Below are 21,528 nucleotides of genomic sequence, written 5' to 3'. Positions count from 1 at the left end.
AGGATGTTTTCTTTTTCCATGTGTAGCTCACATACATACTCAGCCATTGTTCAAATTTGTTTCCTGGGTAACTGTCTAAAACTGCCTTTGTATTCATATGACTTTGCAGAGAGGTTTTATTCTTATTTTCATATCTGAAGGATTGTGAACAGACATACATGGTTTGATTCTGGTGAAACAATTTACTTCCGTCTCTTCTGAGATTGCTATGTTTAAACATTTGAAGACGAGAGGATTTCTTGTGTGTATTTCTCATAGTGAACAATATCATTATTCAGCCTCTGGTCCATATTTCAGAATATTTGAGATGATGTGCAAAAGAGGACAATTAGTAGAAAATCATCCATTACAAACCTGTGAAAGACTAAGATTTGAGTCTGAGTTCAATCAGCTTATCAATCAAAAGTACTTAAAAATTCTCTGATTATGCTTTTCCTTTTTCTAGTTAAAATATTATTACATGATAAATTGTATTCTGCACTCACCATGTCAGTCTCAGCAAAACATTTTAAGTAAACACTGGAATCAGCTGAGTTTTGAAGACAGCTGCTGTGAGTGTGTTCTAACTGAAGTGTGTTGTTTGCAGCCTTGCAGTTCACCCGGATAAAACCTTGGTAGCCACAGGGCAGGTTGGGAAGGATCCCTACATTTGCATCTGGGATTCCTACCGTGTCCAGACCGTGTCTGTCCTGAAGGATGCGCACACGCACGGGGTCGCCTGCCTGGCCTTCGACTCGGACGGCCAGGTCAGTACAGCTCCTCCTCTGGGCTCTGAGCTCAGCTCTAGTTCTGGTTCACTGAGATTTGCACCTGAAATGTTTGGTGTTTCAGCAGCTACAGGGCTGCAGTGTTGGAGCTCCTGTTACAATTGAGTTGTGATTGCTGTTCAAGGCCTTGGTTTGTATCGCAATTGTAATTGCAGTAGGAGGACTGCAAATGCAGCTCTTGCACAGGAGGTGCTTTTGGGATGAAATCGCAGCCTGGCAGCCGAGTGGGGTGGAGGCATCGGGTGTTGGACAGGTATCCAGAGCAGAAATGCCCCTCTGTGGCTTAACTGCAGTGGCTTCACCATGTACTTGTCACCTGCTGTCCAAAGAAATCAGTTCCTGGCAAAGCCCTCGGAACCCTGCAGCTTTTCTGGCAGAAGAACTGCACTAATCTCACTGCTGGGAGAGTCTCCTTGGCTGGGGTGCATAGGCAATTTAATTCAATAATGGCATTAGGACACACAGTGTGGCTTTCTACAATGTGATTAGTTGAGATGATATCCTGAAACAAAATTTATAGTATAACTAAATGGTAGGCTGTTCCCAGCTAAACACAATGATTTTTCTCTGGCACTGTTAAAAGCTTTAGGTAAGTAGACCTAAAATTCAGATATACCTGAGAAATATTTCACAGAGCTTTATAAATAAATATCTGGCTGTGCAATTTTTGTCATTATTGATGACAATGTTGTCCTGATGAGTTTCCTGATGTAATACTTACTAAAGTATTTTAAGAATGCTTAGATTAGATGATACCAAAAACCTCAGACAAGAAAGCCCTCAGATCAACAGAACAAAATTTCTAACGGTGTAATATTTTTTAAAGATATTGTTAATTCAGAAATAAATGCTCTTCATTTTTTCCCCCCTCATATTTAACTTCATAAGACTGGTGGTTAAACCTTTTTTTAAAGCTATTTCTGCGCCTCATGGACTGAAGACTCATGAGCCTGGGGGGTGTTTGAGGTGGAGGCCTTCCTGAAGGCCCTGATGAGTGCTTGCTGTAATTAAAATATAAACTCACTGCCAGGTTGACCTTGTCGTACAGTGACAATTCCCTTTCTGGAAGTGCTTGAGAAATTGCAGTTTATTCTGGAAATAAAGATTTGCATTGAACACTTTTATATCTGGAGAACGACCACTGCTGGAGAGCATGAATATGGATAAAGCATCTCGGCTTTTTGCTCTGCTCTTCCTGGCTGTGCAGGAGAGGCTGCTGTGCTGAGCCAGAATTAAAGGGCATGGGAGGAAGTCTGTGAGTATTTGGAGCTCAGAGCTGCTGGCAGTTCTGGTTTGTTAAGTCAGCATTCCCAAGGGAGCTTGTGTCTGTCACAGGGCAAAACAGACGCTGCTTGCACTTCCCAGTGCAAAGCTTTCCTTCTTTTATATCCAAAGGCTCTTAAAAGCCAGGGAAGATCTGTATTCCAGCCCCAAAACACAAATAAATGCAGCAATCAGGAATGGTACAGATGCAACAAGAACTGTTTTCACGACTAGTTCTGCCTGCTCTCCACTTCCTAAAGAAAAGTAGACAGGGGCAAAGCCCAGGTGCCTCTGCTGCATTCCCAGAGTAGATCTCCATGAGTTCAGCTCAGCTCTGTGTGTGTTCCTGCGCAAGAGCTGCTCCTTGTGCAGGGATCTGAAACAGGGCCACCTCACCTCTCTGTGAGCCCAGTTAATTCACTTTTGCTGAACCAGAAACTCTGGGATGTCTGTTCCTTTTGGATGAATTAGTGGGGAAATATTCCTGCTGGCCAGACTGGGGATGACCCTGCACGGAGACAGGGCAGTTGTTCTGCAGTGCCTCCCCGGCCTCATGTTCCACAGCGTGGGGAATGCAGATGGGTGCGCACAGGATTTGCTATAGTTCTTAATAAATGGAGATCCTCAGTACACAGGGGAGAGCTGCAATGCTTCCTTTGTTTTATGTACCTTCAATACAGTTTTTGGAGACAAATAGAGTCAGAGTGAATTTCCTATTTTGTGTTACCTGTGTTTAATACAGCTCCTGATGGGAGCTGAAATTCTTGCAGAAGTGTTGCTATTTAAAAATACTTATTTTAGTTTGGGCTTTTTCTGTCTGAGCAGGAGCTGCCATTTGGCAGGAGGGAAACTGCACTTGGTTCAAACATTTAATGAGGAGCTGTCATTTTGCCTGTAATTAAAAATGTCTTCTCTTCAATCAGGAGTTAACTACAGCTTCTTCTTAAAAGTACTAACATCTCCCCTTTGCAGAATTACTTATAAAGCAGATGCCTCATACTGAACTATTTTGTCAATGCCCCACAGCTCAATTTCTGCTCTATTTCAGATTAACCCTTTTTTATGTGCTTTCTAAAAATATTTTTTAATGGAGTGGGAATGGTGCTGCCATGATGTATACACACCTAATGAAAAAATTAAGGCTTCTTTAGTCAGATCTTCCAAATCTGTGTAGATTTAAAAATAATTGTTTAATTATGTGCCTAAACTACTTGGCAGATATTTTCTTCAGGTAGTTCTGGGAATTCTCTGAATAGAATTCTGTCATATTCCCTTCCAGAAGGAGAAATAAAAGTTTGTTTCAACCAAAAAGGAAATTCAGCACTTACCACTTTTCTGCTGGCTGGAGACCTTCCTCAGCAGGCCAAGGTTAAAAGAAAATATAAAGTACTTCTTAGTTTCCCATAGTGCTTTCCCTGCTGATACCAAAGTCAGCTAAGGATAAACTTTCTGTCACAATTTGAAGTTTTAGAAAGCAGCCATTCCTTACTCCAGCACTGGACCAGTTGAAGTGATTTTTTTTTCTCTAATCAAATGTGTGTTGTGAAACTTTACAACAGATCATTTATTCCCTCCTGATCAGATATATTACAATATACTTCCCAGCTAATACATAAACACCACTTTCCCTAGAACTAATTTCTGTGCCTCTGCCCCTTACTGGAGCTGCTTTTGTGGTCCTGGAGGGTTGTCCAGAGGGGTCTCTGGGGGTTGTTCTCACTGAGGGCCTGCAATATGACCTTGCCTTGAACTTCTCAGGGCATGCACTGGTGTTTCTTGATACAGAACTGCCACAGGCCCCCCTCAGGTTCCTCATTATCTGTTTATCCACTGGTTCCAGCTACCTTTCATATCCTGTGTGTCTTTTATATTCTTTTATCTAATTTGCTAGTTAGTAGCTGTGCTCTATTTTGCAGCCTCGAGGGAGCTGAACATTTCTGTTCTCCATGTTTTCTGTCAAGCCCCCCTTTTCTTGAGGCTGTCTCTTTTAGACGAGTCTCAATAGTTCATTTTCCAGTGCAGAGTGTTACAACTGTAACATTGAATTAAGTTGCTTTCTGAAATCAAGGGAGTATAATTTCAGATTGTCCTGCTCTCCCTGGATGGAAGTTTTCCCTGGACAAAGTTCTCTTGGCCATAACTCTTCCTTGTGGTTGTTGCCAAAGTACCCTGAGGGGAGGCATTTAGGAAGCCACTTATAGGCATTGTCTGCACATATGAAATAGGTGCCATTCCCAGCACTAAGGTGTGATGTCCTGTTTCCCCCTGTTGGGCTGCTGATGGATGCAGGGCTCCTGTGTGTGATTCTGTGTCCCCAGTGCCATTGGGCCAGAGGAGTTTCTCAGGGGCCCTGCAGCTGGGAGTGCTCTAACACTGACACTGACCAGCTCCTGAGTTCTGTTGACATTTTGAGTAATGTTAAAGCACAGAAATCCTTTCACATTGTGACTTCCTGCAAAAACTATAGTTTTATGTCTTTGTTCCACTATACAAACTTCTTTAACTTTCCATTCACAGCTCCATTATGAGTCAGAGCCTATTGACAGAGTTCTGCTCTCCCTGTAGGGTGAACCCTCCAAGGGAGCCTTGTTCCTCCCAGTAATATCTGAGAACATGTCCAGATTGCCCTGTGAAAACCTTATGTTCCTCTAGGAACAGCTCACTGAAATTCTCTGTGTCTTTATTCCCATGGAAGGAGACTGGACTCAGAGGAACTTGTGGTATAAGTCTGTAAATAGTTTTTTCTGGTGGTGGTGGTGAGGGATGTTGAGTTGGGTTTTTTGGAGGGTTTTTGTTTTGTTGTTGTTTTCATTAATATCACAGTGCTTGGTACATTTTCTGGTTGAGTTCTGCATTATTCACTATGCAGGTTATGCAGCAGGGTAATGCCTGTTGACATCTCTCATTAAACCAAAGTCCCAAAATATCTATATCATTCCTCTAAATCAAGAAACTGTAGCTGTTGGGACAGTGGGGGGTGTGTGAACCTACTGCAGTTAATGCAGAGGCTGCCCGGGGGCTCTCCCAGGAGGACAGACATGCCCTTGGTATTTGCACTCAGGAATGGGATGAAAAGGCCTTGAGTACTGCTCCCTGAATTATTGCTACAGAATGAAAACTGGAGCCTTCTGCTCCTCTGTGAACAGTTATTTCCTCTCTCTGTTATTCAGCTGTTGAGAGCTTTATTGCATTTAATATTTTTCCTAATACAGCATTTTAGAGGAGACTGTGGTAATGGCACTTGTTTTCTTTGCTGGCTCAGTCCTTTTGTGTTATCACAGACAGTTCCAGATTTTAAACAATTTGCTTACTCAAAATTTGAGCCAATTTTTTTTATGGAATTCATGTAAATTTGGACAAAATTAGGACAGTCACTGGAAGGGAAAAGACCTACAACTTTGGCTGATCTTCTGGGCATGTCACAGATGGATGCACTCTGCTTTTTCCCCTGCCAGAATGCTGCCTCCTTTTTATTCTGTTCTTTTTATTTCTTCCATTATTGAGATGGGAAAATTATTAAAATTAAGTTATTTTAATTGATGACCAATAAAACTTTATTGAGCTTGGTTATTAGTTCATTGCTTTAGTTATTTTAACTGGTGATGTGATACACTAAGCAATAAAAAAGGCAATTATTAAAAGTACATCCAGTTCTGGTTCTAAAGCTCAACAAAATGAGCATAATGAACAAAGCAGTAGTTGGAACTAGTGAAAGCTTTTATTTCCCTTTTATTATCAGATTAAATCAAAATGCTAGAGAGGTGCACCTGAAACAAGCACCTCAGATATTTCAGAGTAAGAACTTCACATGGAACATTGATAGCCTGGAATCAATAACCTGACCTTTTAGAGAAGATGAGACATGGCAGTGCTCTCTCCAGTGAGTAAATGTTGAGTGTGAATGGCTTTGCTTTTGCAGTGTGGCTCAAACCCACGTCAAACGTGGGAAAATCCATTTGTGCACATAATCCTGGGAGCTACAGCAAAATGATTTGGGGTTGATTTCCTGTTAACTGGATTGCTGTTGTTTCTCCTCAGCGTTTGGCTTCCGTGGGACTGGATGCCAAAAACACGGTGTGCATTTGGGACTGGAAGAGAGGAAAGCTCCTGGCAACAGCTACAGGCCACTCTGACAGGGTAATTACATGGAAGCATTCCTGGATTGTGTCTGGGAGCTGCACGGGTGTTTCCAAAGTCCTTTTTGTTTCTGTTAGGTTAATGCAAAGGTAATTTTGGTCATTCTACCTGTCTTTTACAATACTGGACAAGATATTTATTCCTTTTCATTGTGCCAGACCTAGCACAAGGCTCTGTTAGTAAGCCTAGGGAGGAAATACCTTGTACCTACACACTGAGTAGGATGACCTGCAGCTCTTCATAGGAGATATGAAATGGGAGCTCCATGGACAAAGATCATCTTGTCTCTGAGTATGTCAAAAACCAGTTTATTCTGAGGGCAAATTTAGTTCTATCCCTTTCAGTTTTCCTTAAGACAGTTACCTGTAGAAGAAATTTGATTGAGATAAATATTTCTTTTCTGTTAGCTTCAGGTAAAGGATCATAAGATGAGAACTGATGAGGTATAAGTTTATAACGCTGTTCAGGATTAGAAAATGTTTTACCAGGTTTAGCATAAGCAAAATACTTCCCTGACATATGTAAGCACATGGATGCATACATTAAAATAAATTATGAACATATTCTGACAAGTTGTATGTATATTACCATATTATAACATGGTTTATATCTGTGAAAGTTTTACTGCTGATCTCACTAAGTGCAAGATCAGGTTCCAAATTATCAGAATTCTCCAGGACATAGGCTAGAAGTGCTAAAATCTTAGTTCCAGTAGACTTTCCCAACGAGAAAAAGGAGCTTCTGTGCAGAAGAGGGAGTGGGAAAGAATGCCTATGTAAATATTGTTTATTCATTAACATCCTGGAGCTGGAAGGGATGGGCAGTGGGAGACAGGGATGAACTGTGTTGACAGAACTATGTGAGGAACCCTCTGTGTTTGCCTTGATCTTTGATTACAAAGAGTTTCAAATTTATCTGTATAGTGTTCCTTCATTTTTAGTAATATGTTCCAACAGAAATTATGGCTAAGCACTGGAAAAAGCAAGCTGAACCTAGATGCCATTACTGTGTAGGTAAAATATCAGCTTACTATATTTCTTAACAGATATTTGATATTTCCTGGGATCAGTATCAGCCAAACAGAATTGTCAGCTGTGGAGTAAAACACATAAAGGTAAAGAGCTTTTATTGTTTACTTGGAAAAAAAAGTTTTCATTGTTTACTTGTGTGTACTTGCACACACACACACACACAAAAAAAAAAATCTGTTCTTACCTGATGAGGACTTGAAATATAGGACAGATTATATTTTTCTTTCTTTATGTGAACATTTTGCAAAATATTTTGTTTGAAGCCAGTTCAGAGATTCAGCAGTGCCTGAGCTACAGATTACCGGAATAAGAAAGTGAGGGAGATTCTTTGATGTAATTTTCATCATTATATACTTATAATTTTGGGTCTTCTGCCCACTCCATTCCACCCTAATGGTCTCAGCCTTCAGGGGTTTCCCTCATCCAGCATCACCAAGGGTCACTGTGCAGCTCTAGGAGGAACCAAGGTGGAAAGTGTGAACAGAATGACCTGGTCTTGGGCTTCTCATGTAACACCACTGAGAACTGTGCAGTGCCTGCAGAGACAAAACTCTGGTGCCCCACTGTTTGCTCCTCTAAGTCACCCTTTATGGAAGTGTTTGAAATAGAAACCTACATCTATATTAGATGTTTGGGATAAAACATTTTTATGACTTTGGAAAGCTTAGAAACAAATCCTTGTCTGCCAATATCTCTTTCAGGTTTCTGTTTTTCTCCTGTCTCCTCAAAAACATTCCTAACAGATGGCAATTATTTCACATGACTGGGGTGGGAAGAGCTTTAACTAGAAGTTTAGGAAACCAGTAAATATCTCTAGTTCTGGTTCCTGAGAAGCTCGTGCCCTTAAACCACCACTGCTTCAAGCTGTGGGTGGTTTTGGCAGCAGTGATGCCATCTGTTGTGTTCTGCAAGCTGTTTTCCAAAACCTGTGTTTGTTTGGCACCTGTCTTCTGTTTAAAATGGCCATAATCACCCTGAACACACAGAATACCAGGCACTGTAAATACATGGAGATAAAGGAATGCCAAAAAATAGGAAAAAAGCAGCATGGAGGGGAAATACTGTGTTCCCCTCCAGTGGTGCTCCAGCAGCTCCTTGGTACGAGGCTGTGGGAATGTGATAATAACAGCTCCAAAGGAGTTGTATCACTGTGGGAATTGGGCTGTTGATTCTTTTAGCAGTTCAGTTCTGCTGGCTCATTTGGCTGAGCAGGGATTAGAAGCTGAGGTGAAGCCCAGGAGCTAAGGAATCTCTCACTGAGCTCAGGATCCTCCCTCCACCCTTCTAACACTGCTGCCTCAGTGTTAGAGAACTCCTTCTTTCTAGCACTCCTTCCTCAGCTGACCAGAAAGGAAGAGAGTTTAGGTTTTACTCAAGGAATGAGAGCCCTGGGGACAGTACTCCCTCTGCCTTCTAAATTGGCTGATGTTAAGAGGAAAGGGAATATTTAATTGAATTAACAAAGAAGGAGCTGAAATAAAAAAAATCTTAATACAAGGATTTTCTGGATTAAAGAATTTTAGAAAAATACCTAAAAATTTGGCTGTAGGCAAATGAAGTGGGAATGGATGTGATGAATCCATGTCAGACACATCACTATTCCTGTCCAGTGTCTGTCCAGTGTCTGTCAGATGACAGAGCAGGGATGGCTCCACTGACACACTGTGCTGTGCTGCACCCCAGAGATTTGCTGTTCTGTATCTGCACCTGTCCAGAACGTCCTGGTGCTGACAGGACTGGAGATTTCAGCACTTTACTTGCACATCTCTCATTGATATTCTCTTTATTTTGCCTTCCCCAGAATGTCTGGTCCTTGAGGGGGAACTGAGTACACAAACTGTGGTCTCTGCTTGATAAATGATATTTATTTAAGTAAAAAAAAGCACTCATTAAAAAACAAATAGTCTGATATTTCTAGCTCACCTCCAAAGACAACCTTCTGAGACAAACTTTCTGTTTTCTTCACTCTTCTTCTCCTCCCCAGTCAGTCTTAGATTCCTTTTTGCAGAATGTTAATGACTTTAGGGTGGCAGGTGGAAGTCCCCTCTCCACACTTGGGAACCTGTTGCTCTGGGAGTCAGGGAGTTGTCTTGTGTACAGGTGTTTGCAGTCTCCATGGAGCAGATGGCTTCTCAGCAACTGTGACTGTATTTGAGGGGCAGAACTCTTTCAGTGCTCTGGAGAAGGGCAGAAATGCCTGCTCCAGCACACAGGTTGTGTAAGAAAGTATTTTATCCCTTCAGTGCTGTAGCTGTGTTTTGCAGACAAGAAAAATGGGATTTGCTTGCGTTTAAAAACATGCACTTGTCTGGATGGCATTTCCCAGCAAAACCTGATAAAGGGCAGTGAGAATGAGAAGGGGCAGTGTGGCAGTGGTGAGGCAGCATTGAGCCTCACCCCCTCAAGCAGTTTGGTCCTTTGTTTTGGGTTTAGATGTACCATGTTTGCCTGGATCTTTCCTTGGTCAATGGGCAGGCTTTGGAGTAGTGGATGTTCTGATAGGACTGAAGGAATCTCTTGAGTGCCTGCCCAGACACTGCTCTGTCAGGATGTGTGTCTGAGATCTGCACACTAATGTGAAAAACCAGGAATCCTGCAGAAACCTCTCCTGATCTGCCACTTATGTTTCACAGTTTTGGACACTGTGTGGAAATGCCCTGACAGCAAAGAGAGGAATATTTGGTAAAACAGGAGATCTCCAAACAATCCTGTGTTTAGCCTGTGCTAAAGAAGACATCACCTACTCTGGGGCTTTAAATGGGGACATCTACGTTTGGAAAGGGCTCAACTTGGTGCGCACAATTCAAGGAGCACACAGTGTAAGTGGTGTTTAATGTCTGTTTGATAAGGAGCTGTTCGTTGAATTGAAAAACTTCCTGGAGGCTTAGCTGCAAAGATTTCCTTCTGTTTCAGGTCAGAAGGATGTCTGGGGCTGTTCAGCAATTAAGAACTCAGATGTAATGTTGTATTTGTTGACATGGTGCCAACAGATGCTGAGCTGATAGACCCAACACTGCTGGTATTTATAGCCTCCATCTAACCAAGTAAACCAAACCTCAAATGAAGTCTGTACAACTAAAGTTTCACAGGTTGAGTAGCTTCAGTTTACTGTAAAATAGTTGGTAAGTAGATTATCTAGGCTTAAATAAAATTATCCCACTGAAATTCCCAGTGCTGGAGACTGACTCGTCAGAAGAGCTTCAGTGTGGAGCAAGCCTGTTGGATCTGTGAGTTTGCACTCCAGCCATACTCCAAAGAGTTTACTCCAACTGCCTCCAGAACACACACCCACAAACCACCACCCCCAGTCTGGAGCTCTCATAATTACAGAGTGAAAGGGGGATGTGCAGGATTGTGTTAGATTTCTAACCAGTCTAATACCATTAATTTCTCTCTGGTTTTGCTACAATAAGATACAGTAGGGCTTCCTTGTCTTATTTCAAATGTGTTTGAGAACTGCTCCCATTTGGAATATGACTGTGGGAAATGGCATTGTGATGTGGGGTTTTTGGAATAAAGGGAAACAAGACAATTTTCTTTAGCAAAATGGTATGACATCTAACACTTGTCCCTATAGTTTTGTTCTAGAAAAAGCACTGCAAGAATAATGGGTTTTTTCTCATCTCCCAAAATTAGTTTTGGTTACAGTTCATCAGGATTTGTAGGACCTCTTCAAATGAGATCTAAGGACTGATTATTTACAAAAGTAATCCCTAATTTATGAAAGCAGAGAGACTGGAGTCAGAAGGACATTTTACTTGAGTAACTACCACGAAACTGCAATAACACAGGAATGTCTTTGGCAAGCAATAACCCCCGTAGTATATTAGCAGAATTCTGTTTGCAGAATTTTAGTTAGGTTCAGTAAAATGATTAAATACAACCTTTTTATACATAATGTGATGAATTATGGAGTTTGCCTTTGCTAACGTGCAATCTCTATCTAATTAGTAATTAGAAATATTAATTTATGAAGACATTGCACAAGGCCACTTTGAAAATGGAGGTCTTCTCTCCATTGTATTTATCTTCATGCAGTTCACCTTATCTCCTAACCAGGGTTTTCCTGATAAAATACTGGCTCAGCAGGCATTCCTTGAACTATTCCAAGGTAGTTCAGCACAGTCATTAATCATGAGGCATTTTCAAAACCAAGGAGAAATTCAAACTGTCATAGAAACTTGTTTTCAACCAGGAGAATGAATTGACACTCTTTCAGTTCCTGTCAAATTCCAAACGATGTCTGAACTGAATTCATGAAAGATTGTCTCGGTCACCTCTGCTCCTGTAGGAATATTTGTATTGCTTGTTTGCTTGGTTTTGTTTATCACGGGTAACTCTTTACTTTAAGTGCTCCACTTGTTCTCCAATTGTCCTTGTCATAATATTACCAAACCTATATGTGAGGTTCTGCAGATAGGCTGTGTTACTGCTATTTGCACAAAGGTTTCTACATAAACCACTCGAGTGGAGCACTTGAAATAAAAGCTGTTTTTGCTGGTTTGCTTTCTGGATGGGCAACACTTCTGTGCCCAGCAGTTTCTGGCCTTTAACAAGAGTCTGTTTGAAAACGTTTGCTTTGTGTGTTTAAATTGCTTGTAAAGACCTTTAAAACTTGGGCTGCTGTTGGTTGACAGGCTGGAATTTTTAGTATGTATGCTTGTGAAGAAGGCTTTGCCACTGGAGGGAGAGATGGCTGCATTCGGCTGTGGGACACTGAGTTCAAACCAATTACTAAAATTGATCTCAGGGAGACTGAACAGGGATACAAAGGTAATGAGCTGTTCCTTTAATGGCTTTTCACACATCTGGATAATGGATTGTGACAGCATTTAATGTGAAGCATCGATGTCTCTGCATACTGCTGATTTTTTACTTAATGACTATATTTATTTTTGGATCTGTGTTCCCTCTCTGACAATTCTATAACCTGTGGAGTGTTCCATGGTTCATAATATAAACACAGGGATGAAATCACTGCTCTCCACCATGCAAATGCAAGAAGATGAGTGAGACTAATTAAACACCTTAAGATGGGAGAATGAACTTAGTCAATCCTTAATTAATTAATTACTTGCAATTCATTTAGCTAATTGAGATTTTTGGAACCCAGTACTCAGAGATGCTGACCATCTGAACACTCTGCTCGTACACTTGGAATGGTAGCACTTGGCAGATTTGTTGGAGAGAATGTTATTAAATTGGTGATAATCACATTTGTTGAATCTAATCCTGCTTCCTGTGAGCTCAGTCACCACTTTATCTTATGATTTGAAGCATTTATAATCTCGTGGATCACAATGCACACTTTATCAAGGGGGTAGTGTTCACTCATGGAATTTAGGCCTCAAAAAGACACCCAGGACACCTAAGCAGCAGTCCCTATGCTCTGCACGCCTGGCTTTATGTAGGTTTTTGCAGCCTGAATCATAATGTTTAGCATGAATTTCTAGAAAACAGTAGCAACAGATAACCAAAAAGCAAAGATCTGGGCAAGTGAAAACTGCCTTTGAGGCTACTCCCAGTCTCTGGAAGTGGGGCTTCACTTTCAGCTGTCATTGGCACTGATGAATTTAAGCACATCTGTAGCCTTGAGCAGTGGTGGAGCCTTAATGCTTACCTGGGACCTTCTGTCCCTCCCTTCCAGTTATTTTTCCAAAGCATTTTGCAAAGGCATTGTCTGTCAAACAAATCCTGAGAGCAGATAATCTTTCTTCATGTGCAGAGTGTTCCCAGAGAACATTGCCTTTCCCACATCCCAAGGTGTGTTTGTATCCTAAATCTTAACAGTGTCCATCTTCCACCAAATTCCAGTCTGAATTTCATTGTGTGCTCATTGGTATGTACCAAGAAGAGGATGAAAGTCAGAACTTCAGTATGAATTTAGCTAAGTCATCAAATGGCATTAAAAAAATTAAAAGCTGTTGGAAATGGACAGGAAAATAAATTAGGATTAATTTAACCTTTCAGGAGATGAGAATATTTTATTTATGTGACCAATATTTCACTGCATTATGTATTTGGTTCCAAAAAATGTGAAAATGATGATGTGGGTGACCTTGACTGCATGACAAATGGATTTTTTAATTCATTCACATCTCACAGCATCCAGGTCTATTATCCAAACTTTTTTTCATGTAGTGGAACAGAAAATGCAAACCCTGCAAGCAGTTGACCAGAGAGTGCTACCAAATTGATCAGCCTCCTGAGAGGGTGTTTTTGAGCTTGTGGTCAGTAAAATTCCAGTTGCAAAGTAGGGATCAGATTTGTGGAATAAGATTAAGTTCTTTTAAAGTTATACAAAGCAAAATTCTGTTGGTTTGGGTTTGGGGAGGAGGGATGTCTTTTTTTATGTTTGTTTTTTTTATAATCCACTTCAATTGAATTGGAGAAGTGTGATAAATGGGCACAAGCTATTTAAATTCACCATTAAAATTTTATTTGAATGCACAAAAAAGTAAAGCACTGGAAAAAGGAATAAACCAGCTTCAGTCACAGGAACCCCTTGACTAATAAAAAATTTAGATCTTTAAATCCTGTGAAATGGGGCTGGTTTTTAAATTCCCAAGGCAAGCATGTTTTCCCAGGATTGAGCTTTCTCTATGTGCCAAATGGAGAAAAATCTGACACAATTGCCTTGAGCTTTGAATCAGCTGGGATGTTCTGTGTGTGACCCCAGTGCCCAGGATGTCAGCTGGGAATGACCTCTGGAATTCCAGCGGTGTTGGCTGTGACCCCCCTGGCACAGCTGGCACTGAGGGCAGCTCCCGCTGTGCCCCCAGGCCTGTCCATCCGCAGCGTGTGCTGGAAAGCCGACCGCCTCCTGGCGGGGACACAGGACAGCGAGATCTTCGAGGTGCTGGTGAGGGAGAGGGACAAGCCCATGCTGATCATGCAGGGCCACTGCGAGGGGGAGCTCTGGGCCCTGGCCGTGCATCCCAAGAAGCCTCTGGCGGTCACCGGCAGCGACGATCGCTCCGTGCGGTAAGGCTGCACTCGCTCCGTTCATTTCATTGCTGCAGAGGCACCTTAACTTGTAATGGATTGACTTGCTGGCCTGATGCTGAGACTCTGTTAAGACAACATTTCCCCCCATCCCCCATATTTTTCTGAGCAACTTTGTTTTTTCTCTTCAGTTTTTCATAGTTGGGTGCCACATATCGTGTAAAAATAATCCGAATTTATGTTCAACAAGTGCTGTATTTATATCTTCTGCTTGTATGATTGATTTAGTCCTGCTGTGTGCAGGGGTTCTAAGTGGGGAATGGTCACCTCACACTTCTCTTCTGGTAATATTAAGCAACAAGCTTAAAGCCTAAATACTTTTGTCCAGTGTTTTACTCAGAAGGTATTTGCCTCAGCCTTGAGTGTTTAGGAAATCTGATCTAAAACTAATTCAGTTAAAATGCCAGAAAATGAGATTAATGAAAATGCACCGACGTCATAAGGGGAGGTGGAGGGGCTGGCACTGATCACTTCTGTTTGTGACCAGTGACAAGATCCAAGGGAACAGCTGGAGCTGAGTCAGGGGAGGTTTAGAATGGATATTAGGAGCAGGTTCTTTCCCAGAGGTGGTGGGGCACTGAGCAGGCTCCCCAGGGAATGGTCACAGTCCTGAGGCTGCCAGAGCTCCAGGAGTGTTGGACAACACTCCCAGGGATGCACTGGGTGGGATTATTGGGGTGTCTGTGTAGGGCCAGGAGCTGGACTGGTGATCCTCATGGGTCCCTTCCAACTCAGGATATTCTGTGATCCTGTATTTAGTTATACCACTTGTGTCTTAAGGCTTTGCAGCAGCATTTTAAAATTTTGTTCACATATTTGTGGACATTGTCACAAAGTCAAGGATGCTCCTTTTCCAGCTCAGACTCTTGCTGAGTCCTCACCCACAGAGCTGCTGTGTGTTCTCACCTGAGCATGGACTGTGCCCAGTGGAACAGATTATTACCTGTGGTTATAAAGATGGGGGTTTTTCTGAGTGCCAAAAATCCATTCCCTACCATACACCCAGCTTCTGACTACTGCTCCTTCAGATTGGACATTATGATTCACCTCTGCCTTGAGGTTTGCTGCCCAGCTGGGATTTCTTTTTTCTTCTCTTCCAGTCTTTTCACTTGTGCTGGTTTCCTACCCCTGCCATCCCTCATCTCATTCTAACCCCAATTAAAATCCAGGTGGGAAACCTACAGAACTGCAGTTGTTCTCTGCAGTTGTGTTTTCTCCCTGCTTCCCACAGGAGGATTATTTCTCTCAGTTTGTGCAAGGCATGAATGGTCTCTTCTGCTGGGGTTTGCCTGCCCAGTGTTACAGATAGCACAAGTGTCCTGGCAGGGTGCAGGTCAGGTCTGGAGGAAGGGCTGCAAAGCTGGGATTAGCATTGCACTGCCCTCAAGCCAATAAGCCCCACTAAGATGGGATTTCTTATCTTGAGCTCATCCCTTGGTGGGCAGAGTAATTCAGCTGCTGGAGCTGGAGAAGTTGCTGCTGACTCAGAGCCTGACCCAGCTCGTGTCCCTCCAGGAAGCACTGCAGGATCTGTGTGCACATCAAACCTTGATTAGTGCTGCTCTTATCATTCTTATCTCTGCTGGAGCAGTTATGATATCCCTGATGCCTTTGGATGTGCCATTCTCTCAAATGTGCAGGGATTTTACTGCCTGACTTCACACATCTTTGAGCTGGATTTGAATGCTAGTGGGATTTTTTTATAGACTATGGCTTCATGTGAGGAATTCCAGTGAAACATATAAATACTTTCATTAAGACAAAAAAGTACACAAAAGGATTTTCCGACAATTTTCTGTAATATTTAAATTGCATCCACAGGGATGTTTCTGTATTGCCCTTCATTGGGTAATTTTTCTTAGTATTTGATTATCACACTATTTTTCAAAGAGTGGATATGTAATAGAAATCTAAATTGGTTTAGAAATAAAGTATTTGGTGAGTCAGATGGTATTTTGTGTCTGGGCTGTCTGAATGAGAAGGGGATTGACTGTATTTTTCCCTAGCCCAGCTGGGAGAAGTCTCTAGCCAAATATAGGTTTCTAACATTTTAAATTTCCAAAGCAAACTATCTCAACTAGCAAAGCTGCCTGTTCCCTCTCTCTTACCACAGGAACAGGGGAAAATTGTCATTCTCTGAAGGCATAGAGAATTATTTATTTCATTTATTAAATAAACTGTCATGTTTTGCAATTAGGCTTCCAGAGTATTGAAAAAACTGATTTATGTGGAAGCAACGTTTTAGAGCAACAATTGTATCCTAGTGTTTTCTTCAAAGTCTTTCCGAAGTCTTCCTGGTTCATTCCTTGTTATGTTGGGCTCACAGTTTCTGCCTTGTAGGACTGCAAGATTCTTGATCCTGCTTCATGTTTGTCTTTGAAAACAGTTTTAATGTCCCACATTCATTTATTTTCCACCTTCTTTTCAGGCTCCATCCGAGTTGTGTTTGTGTTTTTATTCCAGTGCCAACAACAGAACTTCTCCTTTGGAGCCTCTTGTGCTCCCATTGCCTCCCAGCTCCCTGTGCAGGGCCGAGCTCAGTAGCATCCACATCCTTGGTGCCAGTGCCTTCAGTAAAAACAGGAATTGTTACTGTTCCAGAGCCTTTACTGTAACTCACAGCAGGATCTCCCATCCAGCCTGGGGGTTCCTTTCTGGCCAGCTTTGCTCTGCAGCTCACTCCAGTGTCACGTTACAGTTCTTGCACAAATTGTTCTTTTCTCCAGTTTAGCACATAATCACATCTGCTGGTTCATAACTCACATCTTTTACTGAAGATGTTATCAGTACACTACATTGGTGAATCTAATCTCAAAACAAAGATAGTTGGGTATTGTTGTCTTAATTCTTCTACCCTGAGAGAGGTCTTTTATGCATTTTTCCCCATTATTTCATTTGTTCTCTAAATTTCTAAGTCTTTCAGACTATTGAGATCTGATGGGTCAGCCTGTAGTGATTTGGGAAGCTCCTTCCATTCCTTCAGAAAAATATAGGGGCATGATTTGCCTTTATCTTGGGGCATAATTTACTGCTTGATTCTTTTTAATTGCACTGATGTGAATGAGGGAATCAGTATGCAGTTCTGTCTCCTAGTTCGTTCAGAGTTAGGACAAGAAAGTCTTCCCTGTGGTTGGAATGTTGATGTTCCCTGAGTGTTGCTTTCAGTGAAAATGTCACTCTGTGCTGCATTGACTCTTCTTGTCTACAGAAGCTTCATTTTTATTATTCACTTTGGGGAATTCAGTCAGATAAGTGAAATCTGGAAATAACACCAGATGATGATGTAATTGAGCTTCACTCTGTTTTCTTCTACCACAGTCGTGTTCAGGTGGAAAGGAGCTCAATCCTTTACACAATATTAACACAAGGGGTGTGTGCAAGTGATTTTCCCAGCTGAGTTAGACCTTTGGGGTTCCTCTTGAAGACACCCAAATCCTGGGCAGTCAGGAAAAGCCCCCTCCTGCTTTCCCTTCCCTTTGGGGCAGGTTGTGGAGCCTTGCTGACCATGCCTTGATCGCTCGCTGCAATATGGAAGAGGCCGTGCGGAGCGTGTCCTTCAGTCCTGATGGATCCCAGCTGGCACTTGGGATGAAGGACGGCTCCTTCATTGTCCTCAGAGTAAGGTAAGATGAAAAACCACTGGGTATCTTATCAGAAGAAGAAGAAATAATAATTGCAGGTGCATCAATATCCCTATTAAAAGGTGGTAGTTTGGCAAAGAGGAGAAAATCTATGCTTTAATAAATATCAAAATATTAGTTCTTAGGAATTATGTTGATAAAATTTAGAATTTTCAAGTTTGGCTCTTTTCCTGTTGTCTGAAGTTTTACAGGTATTTAGTGAGGAAAAAAGTGCATAACAGAGAGAACAGAGTTTGGAGAGGGATCTTCTTCACTGATTATGTATTTCCTGTCATACACATACCAGGCAAAATAATTGGTCACCAAAAGACATTTTAAAGTCAAGATAAACCTGAATTCTACTTTTTATGTAAGTGGAAAGCCTTTTTCTACATGGCTGCATCTTAAGCATTTTCTGTCTGAAATGCTGTTATGGAGGGCACACAAAAGCAGGTAAAGCCTTAAATTTGCCATAGAGTGAAATAGCCAAACCTCCAGTGTGATTTCAAAACACAGCAGCTGTTTTCATTGATACCTGGAAGAGTTTACCCCCTTCTGACTATTCTCCAGACATTTTCCAAATATATACTTTAAATACTTGGAACTCTAAACTGATAGGAGGGAAAAACCTGGGAAAACCCCTATAATGCTCTGCTTGAATGACTTTAACAAAGCTTAAATGAGCTGTTCATATTAATTAAAAAGCCTTCCCAGTGACTATTTTTCTAAAGAAGTTAATAATTTTCTCCCAGTAATCTTGTCCTTGTTAATTTGTCTCATGGCTCCTTGGAATCTCTGCCTTGGGTTAGGAATGCTTCTCCTTTCAGGACCTGGCTTTTAACAGTGCTGTGTGTCAGGATTTAAAAGATAAACTTACAAAATGTATCTCAAGAAACTCTGGTTGGATGCTGCAAGCAGAGCTTCATTAGAGCAGGTGAAGAGAGTGAGGAACATGGTTGATAGGCAGAGTTGTTTCTGTCTGCTGCTGAAAAAATGCTTAGAATCAATGGAAGCAATAGGAAGCTATCCACGAAAAAAAAGGATATTTAAAGCACAATCTAATTTGTGTTGCACAAATTATTCGGTGCATCTATCTTATCTGTGGCTTGCAAACTGCTGGGTGTCCAGCTGTCACTCTCCCCTGTGGCTCCTGCAGGGACATGACCGAGGTGGTTCACATCAAGGACCGCAAGGAGGTGATCCATGAGATGAAGTTTTCCCCGGATGGCTCCTACCTGGCCGTGGGCTCCAACGATGGGCCCGTGGACATCTACGCCGTGGCTCAGAGATACAAAAAAATTGGGGAGTGCAACAAATCCTCCAGTTTCATCACTCACATTGACTGGTCTGTGGACAGCAAGTTCCTGCAGACCAACGATGGTGCTGGAGAGAGGCTCTTCTACAAGATGCCCTGTAAGTTTACAAGGGGTTTGTGTTATGAACGATTTAATTTTGGTTTTGGTTGAAGGGAATGCCACAAATTTGATACAAATATTACAGGTGAAAGTGGAGTTTCCTGGCTTGAACACAGAGAAATACCCCCTGCTCGTTTTTTCAGTCACTGAATATCCTCAGCTTTAAGGAAAAGCTGTCTCTGCTGTGTAAATTGCTTTTTTTTTTTTCATAGAAACTTTTGAAACAGCTTGACTAACTCTTAGGTAACTACCAAAGCCCCTCTGTCCCTATTGCCCTTCCTTGATGAATGATTCCTGTTAGTGATCAGAATGTTTTTAAGATTGTAACTAAAAATAGGAGAACTGTTTGAGTCAGCTCGAATTGCTGAGGTTCTCAATGTAAAAGCTTGTTGGTAGAAACAACACTGATAACTAATTTATTTATTCTCACTCTTATTTGAGAATGCTTTCTAATATTTAGAGGAAACTTTTGCAGAAGAGAGATTTAGAAAAAAAAATTTGGGCTCTTTTGAGCTAGTTTGGCAGCCTTCAATCAACTCTAAAGTAAAAAGTACCAGTACGGAATGGCTGACCGACCAAATCCTCACATTTCAGGGACTTAATGTGGATGAAAAACTCCTACTAGGACATGAGCATGATTTAAAATTGTGTATTATTTATCTTCTAGCACTTGAAAGTGTTCAAGGAACTCATGCTATTCACTGTACTTTCTACTGAAGGCATTTCTTTGGTAGATTTGGAATTATGAAGTTTTTCCATTTTCATATGTTTTTATCATGCCAATCCTAATTAGCCCCCTAATTCTCATTAGTATTCTAATTATTTCTAATGCAGCTGCATTAGAACTCCTCAGATGTGTGATGTCCTCAAACACCACAAATGAGAGATTATAGTAATTTAAAGGAGATTGTGACTCTTCTTAATTGAGGTTAAAAATTAATTATAACTAAAATACACAGATAAATATGATGAAAAGAAACAGAGTTTCTAAAAAGCAAATGATGAAATTGGTTATTCACCTGCACATTTTCAGCTGGGAAACATCTAACGAGCAAAGATGAGATCAAAGGAATTCACTGGGCTTCATGGACCTGTGTGATAGGATCTGAAGTGAGTGGAATTTGGCCAAAGTACACAAACATCACAGATGTCAACTCTGTGGATGGGAATTACAACAGCTCCGTGCTGGTGACTGGTGATGACTTTGGCCTGGTGAAATTATTCAGATTTCCGTGCCTAAAGAAAGGTAAGATGGAATTTTGTATGGCTGAAAAATGCAAGATTTACCTCGACACTGTATCAGTGTATTTTCTAATGATGGCTTTTTATTCTGGTGTAAAATTCCAATGAGTGTGTGCACAATTCCTGTGAGTATTAATGGATACAGAGACCAGACTTTAACCCTCTCTGTGTAGTTGTTTTTAGAAGTGTTGAGAATGTGTGGCTGCTTCCTCAGAATTTGCACTGTGCCAAGCATAAAGCCAGCAATCCAAATCAAACAACCTTTTGCCTTTCTGTGAGCTTCAGTGTTTAATGTGATATCACATCTCAGTGTATTTTCAAAATTTGTGTTTTAGGAAAAATGTAATGCATGTGTTGAGTTTACACTGGCACTCATGGCCAGAGAGGTGAAAATTAAACCTTGTGTGTTTCTGGTACTTCCTGCCAGATTGAAGTACTTTTCTGACAACTGAAGATATTGTCCATATTATTTTATGCCACTTATTTTTGTATGATAATTAATTTTGTATCACCATATCAAATGAGGCATTTGAGTATTTTTTGGTTTTCAGATTTCACAAGTGTATGTTTCTATTAGGAACCTAACCTACATTAGTATAAGGTTATTTTTTCCCCTTACATACCAACAGTTCTCCTCTTGTTCCCAGGAGCTAAATTCAGGAAATACGTTGGCCACTCAGCCCATGTCACCAACGTGCGCTGGTCCCATGATTTCCAGTGGGTTTTGAGCACGGGAGGTGCCGATCACTCCGTTTTTCAGTGGAGGTTTGTTCCAGAAGGGATAACCAATGGCATTCTGGAAGCCTCTCCACAAGGTAAACATCATCTCTGTTCAAGTATTTGTTAAATTAAATCTGCAGAGAATGCAGCACTGCTGGAAGAGCTCTTATTGATTTAACAGGAAAGAAAAATTCATAATTCTTTGGAATTGGATATACTCAGCATGTTTGGGACATTGAAGCTCTCAAAGACAAGCCTTGGTTTGAGCCACATTAAAAGCTGCTGCAGTCTGCAGTATTTGTGTTTGGGAATACATAAAGAGCATTCC

General features: G+C 41.3%; 1 protein-coding gene across 2 annotated transcripts in view; it reads left to right on the top strand.

Annotated features, from left to right (window-relative positions):
* EML6 (EMAP like 6) overlaps positions 1-21,528 on the top strand; it is an 85,004-nt gene that overhangs the window by 24,213 nt on the left and 39,263 nt on the right. For both annotated transcript variants that reach the window (XM_050972717.1, XM_050972716.1), the window contains exons 2-11: positions 587-746; positions 6,069-6,167; positions 7,213-7,281; positions 9,832-10,017; positions 11,836-11,971; positions 13,981-14,182; positions 17,689-17,826; positions 18,980-19,236; positions 20,272-20,484; positions 21,128-21,295. In XM_050972717.1, coding sequence (XP_050828674.1) covers positions 587-746; positions 6,069-6,167; positions 7,213-7,281; positions 9,832-10,017; positions 11,836-11,971; positions 13,981-14,182; positions 17,689-17,826; positions 18,980-19,236; positions 20,272-20,484; positions 21,128-21,295 — 1,628 coding nt within the window. The remainder of the gene's footprint in view (positions 1-586; positions 747-6,068; positions 6,168-7,212; positions 7,282-9,831; positions 10,018-11,835; positions 11,972-13,980; positions 14,183-17,688; positions 17,827-18,979; positions 19,237-20,271; positions 20,485-21,127; positions 21,296-21,528) is intronic.

The sequence above is a fragment of the Serinus canaria genome, chromosome 3 (genome assembly GCF_022539315.1).
Source record: "Serinus canaria isolate serCan28SL12 chromosome 3, serCan2020, whole genome shotgun sequence".
Taxonomy (NCBI): Eukaryota; Metazoa; Chordata; class Aves; order Passeriformes; family Fringillidae; genus Serinus; species Serinus canaria.
This window is presented reverse-complemented; position numbering and strand designations above follow the sequence as displayed.